General features: G+C 52.9%; 1 protein-coding gene across 4 annotated transcripts in view; it reads right to left on the bottom strand.

Moving 5' to 3' along the window:
* Positions 1-1231: 1231 nt before the first annotated feature.
* Positions 1232-7095, bottom strand: part of LOC133128433 (tetratricopeptide repeat protein 39A-like) — a 29999-nt gene continuing 24135 nt past the window's right edge. For 3 of the 4 annotated variants that reach the window (XM_061241951.1, XM_061241953.1, XM_061241952.1), the window contains 5 exons: positions 6738-6858; positions 3377-3488; positions 2465-2579; positions 2058-2174; positions 1232-1711 (listed from right to left, as the gene is read on the bottom strand). In XM_061241951.1, the coding sequence (XP_061097935.1) occupies positions 1591-1711; positions 2058-2174; positions 2465-2579; positions 3377-3488; positions 6738-6858 (586 nt within the window). In that variant the 3' untranslated portion in view covers positions 1232-1590. Of the gene's footprint in view, positions 1712-2057; positions 2175-2464; positions 2580-2980; positions 3134-3376; positions 3489-6737; positions 6859-7095 lie in introns of those variants that run through there. The other variant, XM_061241954.1, reaches the window with a different exon arrangement.

Here is a 7095-nt window from a genome sequence, read left to right as displayed (position 1 = left end):
GCAGGCCAGGCGAAGGACTGGGGACTGGGAGGCTGGGGCACCTCTCCAGATCTTCGCTCTTCACTCAAAGCCCATCTCTCGCTCGCTGTCCCGCTGTGTCCCGTACATGTACAGTGTGTGTGACCCTGTGTCTGTGGGCATGTCTGTGTCTCTGGGTCTGTGGGCATGTCTGTGTCTCTGGGTCTGTGGGCATGTCTGTGTCTCTGGGTCTGTGGGCATGTCTGTGTCTCTGGGTCTGTGGGTATGTCTGTGACTCTGTGTCTGTGGGCCAGGTCTGTGGGCATGTCTGTGACTCTGGGTCTGTGGGCATGTCTGTGTCTCTGGGTCTGTGGGCCAGGTCTGTGTCTCTGGGTCTGTGGGCATGTCTGTGACTCTGGGTCTGTGGGCCAGGTCTGTGGGCATGTCTGTGACTCTGGGTCTGTGGGCATGTCTGTGACTCTGGGTCTGTGGGTATGTCTGTGACTCTGTGTCTGTGGGTATGTCTGTGACTCTGTGTCTGTGGGTATGTCTGTGACTCTGTGTCTGTGGGTATGTCTGTGACTCTGTGTCTGTGGGCCAGGTCTGTGGGCATGTCTGTGACTCTGGGTCTGTGGGCATGTCTGTGTCTCTGGGTCTGTGGGCCAGGTCTGTGTCTCTGGGTCTGTGGGCATGTCTGTGACTCTGGGTCTGTGGGCCAGGTCTGTGGGCATGTCTGTGACTCTGGGTCTGTGGGCATGTCTGTGACTCTGGGTCTGTGGGTATGTCTGTGACTCTGTGTCTGTGGGTATGTCTGTGACTCTGTGTCTGTGGGTATGTCTGTGACTCTGTGTCTGTGGGTATGTCTGTGACTCTGTCTGTGGGTATGTCTGTGACACTGTGTCTGTGGGTATGTCTGTGACCCTGTGTCTGTGGGTATGTCTGTGACCCTGTGTCTGTGGGTATGTCTGTGACTGTCTGTGGGTATGTCTGTGACTCTGTGTCTGTGGGTATGTCTGTGACTCTGTGTCTGTGGGCATGTCTGTGACTCTGTGTCTGTGGGTATGTCTGTGACTCTGTGTCTGTGGGTATGTCTGTGACCCTGTGTCTGTGGGTATGTCTGTGACTCTGTGTCTGTGGGTATGTCTGTGACTCTGTGTCTGTGGGTATGTCTGTGACCCTGTGTCTGTGGGTATGTCTGTGACTCTGTGTCTGTGGGTATGTCTGTGACTCTGTGTCTGTGGGTATGTCTGTGACTCTGTCTGTGGGTATGTCTGTGACACTGTGTCTGTGGGTATGTCTGTGACCCTGTGTCTGTGGGTATGTCTGTGACCCTGTGTCTGTGGGTATGTCTGTGACTGTCTGTGGGTATGTCTGTGACTCTGTGTCTGTGGGTATGTCTGCGACTCTGTCTGTGGGTATGCCTGTGACCCTGTGTCTGTGGGTATGTCTGCGAATCTGTCTGTGGGTATGTCTGTGACCCTGTGTCTGTGGGTATGTCTGCGAATCTGTGGGGGGGTATGTCTGTGACTTCGTGGGCGTGGTCTACAGGGTGCCAGCTCCTCCTTTGCTGAGAGTTGCTGATGGAGTTTGGCACTTGGCCCCGCCCCCTTTCTGTGAGCTGCTCCTCATTGGTCACGGGCTGGATGATGCTGCGCTGGGCTCTGCGCTCCCCATGGCGGCCCGCACCGACTGCAGCGCCGCCTGGATCCGGAAGTGTGTGCGAGACTCCATGGAGTAGCCCTTGTAATTATGCCTGGAATCACAGGAAACAGCATTAGATTCCAGATGGGGGGGTTTGAGCTCTGTTGGGTGGTGGGGCGGGGGCTGGGTGTGTGGCGGGGTCGGGGGGTGGGGCACAGGGTCGGGGGTCCCATAATGTAATGTAATGGGTCGGGTGAAGGGCGGGGTGGCGGGGTGCAGGACGGGGTCGCAGGGCGGGGTCAGGGGTCGGGTGACGGGGCGCAGGGCGGGGTGACGGGGCGCAGGGCGGGGTCAGGGGGCGGGGTCACAGGGCGCAGGGCGGGGCGGGGTGACGGGGCGCAGGGCGGGGGCGCAGGGCGGGGCGGGGTGGCGGGGTGCAGGGCGGGCGGGGGACTCACTTGGCGGTCTCCAGCAGGACGATGGCCTCCGCCGTGCGGCCGCTCTGCAGGCACAGCAGCCCGTGCTCCAGCAGGGCCGTGGGGACCAGGTAGTGATCGAACTTTATCTCCGCCTCGCTGGAGGAGACCACACACCCACCACATCAACACCGTGCCTCTGCCTCAACTTTGTTCTTTTTTACTTCTTTTATTTCATTTCATTTTATTGAAATTTTATTTTATTTTATTTAAGTGTACTGACCTCATGCACTTTGTTGTATTTATTTTAATATTTTATTGCTTCTGTGCCCATTTATCTCTCAGCTTATTTTATTGTTGAAAATTGTTGAAATAGTCATACAATTAAAGCATGATTGGTTGAACCTGCCCACCCAGTCCCGCCCCAGCAGGCCCATTGGCTGACTCACTTGCAGAGCACCAGGGTGAAGTATTGCTCCGCCTCCTTGGTGCGGCCCAAGTGCTTCAGACAGAGTCCCCTCAGGAGGCTCAGCACACACTGGTCATCTATGGAGGTCTCTGTCTCTGACACACACACACACACACACACACACACACTGGTCATCTATGGAGGTCTCTGTCTCTGAGACACACACACACACACACACACACTGGTCATCTATGGAGGTCTCTGTCTCTGACACACACACACACACACACACACACACACACTGGTCATCTATGGAGGTCTCTTGTCTCTGACACACACACACACACACTGGTCATCTATGTAGGTCTCCGTCTCTGACACACACACACACACACACACACTGGTCATCTATGGAGGTCTCTGTCTCTGACACACACACACACACACACACACACACACACACACTGGTCATCTATGGAGGTCTCTTGTCTCTGACACACACACACACACACACACACACACACACACTGGTCATCTATGGAGGTCTCCGTCTCTGACACACACACACACACACACACTGGCCATCTATGGAGGTCTCTGTCTCTGAGACACACACACACACACACACACACTGGTCATCTATGTAGGTCTCCGTCTCTGACACACACACACACACACACACACTGGTCATCTATGGAGGTCTCTGTCTCTGACACACACACACACACACACACACACACAGCGAAGACCATACAGACACACAGGCTGCACAAACCTGCCCACATACAGTGCAATCCGCCCATAAACCCCACCCATACACAATGTAACCCCACCCATACACAATGTAACCCCACCCATACACAACGTAACCCCACCCACATCATGTAACAGTAGCTCTATATTCTGTGAGGTCATAATTTGGTTGTAGCTCTATATCCTGTGAGGTCATTACTTGGCTGCAGGTCTAGGTCTCTCTGGGCCTCGTCCAGGGTCTCTAGCATCCCCTCAGTCAGCTCCTGGTTCTTTGCGATCACGGTGTATCCATTCCAGATGTACATCATCTCCTGAAACACACAGTCAGGGACGGTCAGAGTTTCACACCGAGCCCGAGAACACGGGCAGAGGCACAGAAACACGGTCAAAAACACAGAAACACGGTCAGAGACACAGAAACACGGTCAGAGACACAGAAACACGGTCAGAGACACAGAAACACGGTCAGAGACACAGAAACACGGGCAGAGGCACAGAAACACGGTCAGAGACACAGAAACACGGTCAGAGACACAGAAACACAGTCAGAGGAACAGAAACACGGTCAGAGACACAGAAACACGGTCAGAGACACAGAAACACGGGCAGAGGCACAGAAACACGGTCAGAGACACAGAAACACGGTCAGAGACACAGAAACACGGTCAGAGACACAGAAACACGGTCAGAGACACAGAAACACGGGCAGAGGCACAGAAACACGGTCAGAGACACAGAAACACGGTCAGAGACACAGAAACACAGTCAGAGGAACAGAAACACGGTCAGAGACACAGAAACACGGTCAGAGACACAGAAACACGGGCAGAGGCACAGAAACACGGTCAGAGACACAGAAACACGGTCAGAGACACAGAAACACAGTCAGAGGAACAGAAACACGGTCAGAGACACAGAAACACGGTCAGAGACACAGAAACACGGGCAGAGGCACAGAAACACGGTCAGAGACACAGAAACACGGTCAGAGACACAGAAACACAGTCAGAGGAACAGAAACACGGTCAGAGACACAGAAACACGGTCAGAGACACAGAAACACGGTCAGAGGCACAGAAACACGGTCAAAAACACAGAAACACGGTCAGAGACACAGAAACACGGTCAGAGACACAGAAACACGGTCAGAGACACAGAAACACAGTCAGAGGAACAGAAACACGGTCAGAGACACAGAAACACGGTCAAAAACACAGAAACACGGTCAGAGACACAGAAACACGGTCAGAGACACAGAAACACAGTCAGAGGAACAGAAACACGGTCAGAGACACAGAAACACGGTCAGAGGCACAGAAACACGGTCAGAGGCACAGAAACACGGTCAGAGGAACAGAAACACGGTCAGAGGCACAGAAACACGGTCAGAGACACAGAAACACAGTCAGAGGAACAGAAACACGGTCAGAGACACAGAAACACGGTCAGAGACACAGAAACACGGGCAGAGGCACAGAAACACGGTCAGAGACACAGAAACACGGTCAGAGACACAGAAACACAGTCAGAGGAACAGAAACACGGTCAGAGACACAGAAACACGGTCAGAGACACAGAAACACGGTCAGAGGCACAGAAACACGGTCAAAAACACAGAAACACGGTCAGAGACACAGAAACACGGTCAGAGACACAGAAACACGGTCAGAGACACAGAAACACAGTCAGAGGAACAGAAACACGGTCAGAGACACAGAAACACGGTCAAAAACACAGAAACACGGTCAGAGACACAGAAACACGGTCAGAGACACAGAAACACAGTCAGAGGAACAGAAACACGGTCAGAGACACAGGAACACGGTCAGAGGCACAGAAACACGGTCAGAGGCACAGAAACACGGTCAGAGGAACAGAAACACGGTCAGAGACACAGAAACACGGTCAGAGGCACAGAAACACGGTCAAAAACACAGAAACACGGTCAGAGACACAGAAACACGGTCAGAGACACAGAAACACGGTCAGAGGCACAGAAACACGGTCAGAGGCACAGAAACACGGTCAGAGGCACAGAAACACGGTCAGAGACACAGAAACACGGGCAGAGGCACAGAAACACGGTCAGAGACACAGAAACACGGTCAGAGGCACAGAAACACGGTCAGAGACACAGAAACACGGGCAGAGGCACAGAAACACGGTCAGAGACACAGAAACACGGTCAGAGACACAGAAACACGGTCAGAGGCACAGAAACATGGTCAGAGGCACAGAAACACGGTCAGAGACACAGAAACACGGTCAGAGACACAGAAACACGGTCAGAGGCACAGAAACACGGTCAGAGACACAGAAACACGGGCAGAGGCACAGAAACACGGTCAGAGACATAGAAACACGGTCAGAGACACAGAAACACGGTCAGAGACACAGAAACACGGTCAGAGACACAGAAACACGGTCAGAGACACAGAAACACGGGCAGAGGCACAGAAACACGGTCAGAGACACAGAAACACGGTCAGAGACACAGAAACACGGGCAGAGGCACAGAAACACGGGCAGAGGCACAGAAACACGGTCAGAGACACAGAAACACGGTCAGAGACACAGAAACACGGTCAGAGGCACAGAAACACGGTCAGAGACACAGAAACACAGTCAGAGGAACAGAAACACGGTCAGAGACACAGAAACACGGTCAGAGACACAGAAACACGGTCAGAGACACAGAAACACGGTCAGAGACACAGAAACACGGGCAGAGGCACAGAAACACGGTCAGAGACACAGAAACACGGTCAGAGACACAGAAACACGGTCAGAGACACAGAAACACGGGCAGAGGCACAGAAACACGGTCAGAGACACAGAAACACGGTCAGAGACACAGAAACACGGTCAGAGACACAGAAACACGGTCAGAGGCACAGAATAAGATCAGAGGTGGTCGGTGACTGACAGAGCTACACACGGTCTCCCACACACAGTGAGGCATATTGTTGGGGTCCTGGCAGAGTGGATCTGACAGACCAGGCCTCCGATGTGCTTCACAGACATGCAATAACAACACATCCTGCATCACCTGCACTGGACAGGGGAAATGTGCCATTTAAAATGTGCACGATTTTAAAAGAACCTGACTCTCTGGACATCTGAAAAGGAAGTGCACACCAAGCCTTGCTTTTAATAGGAATATGCCCTTAGTGCTCTAAAAAGGAATATGCCCTTAGTGCTCTAAAAAGGAATATGCCCTTAGTGGTTTTAAAAGGAATATGCCCTTTGTGCTTTAAAAAGGAATATGTCCTCAGTGCTTTGAAAAGGACCCACCTGGCAGGTCACAGACTATAGTAAAGCACTCCTTGCCCGGACAAAGCAAGCTTGATTCATGACTGTGAGAATGATGTCATCGATGTCAGAACAGCAGTCTCTCTGTCCGTTGAACAGCGCTATGCTCTGGGCTGTGTGTGCTCCAGCTTTCCTGATTTCGGGTGAGTCCCTGTGAAACTGTTGGGGTAAGGAGTCGTTAAATAAAGCCCTGCTTTACATTGATGAGTGTGGCAGGGTGCCTATTGGTGGACGAGTGGGAGACTGACCAATGGGGGGACAGGGAGGGGCACGTGGGTGTCGGGGAGGTAACGCCGGGCCTTTCGGATGGCGAACTTCTCCGTGGGCAGAGACTTCCCCGCGATCTTCTGCTTCAGACCTGGCACCTGTCTGGAACAGGAGAGGGACGGGGCAGAACGCTCACCTGGGCTCACAGGTGACACATTGCATTGGGATTGTATCAGGTGACCACTCTTACCTCCTGAGCTAATGTCACCCCGAGACATGTGAATGAATAGTGAAGTGGGGCCTGTGTGTGTAAGAGACAGGTGTGTGACAGAGACAGGTGTGTGACAGAGACAGGTGTGTGTAAGAGACAGGTGTGTAACAGAGACAGGTGTGTAAGAG

The sequence above is a fragment of the Conger conger genome, chromosome 5, assembly GCF_963514075.1.
Source record: "Conger conger chromosome 5, fConCon1.1, whole genome shotgun sequence".
In the NCBI taxonomy this organism is placed as follows: domain Eukaryota; kingdom Metazoa; phylum Chordata; class Actinopteri; order Anguilliformes; family Congridae; genus Conger; species Conger conger.
The sequence above is the reverse complement of the archived record's forward strand: the minus strand, read 5'-3'. Positions and strand labels throughout refer to the sequence as shown.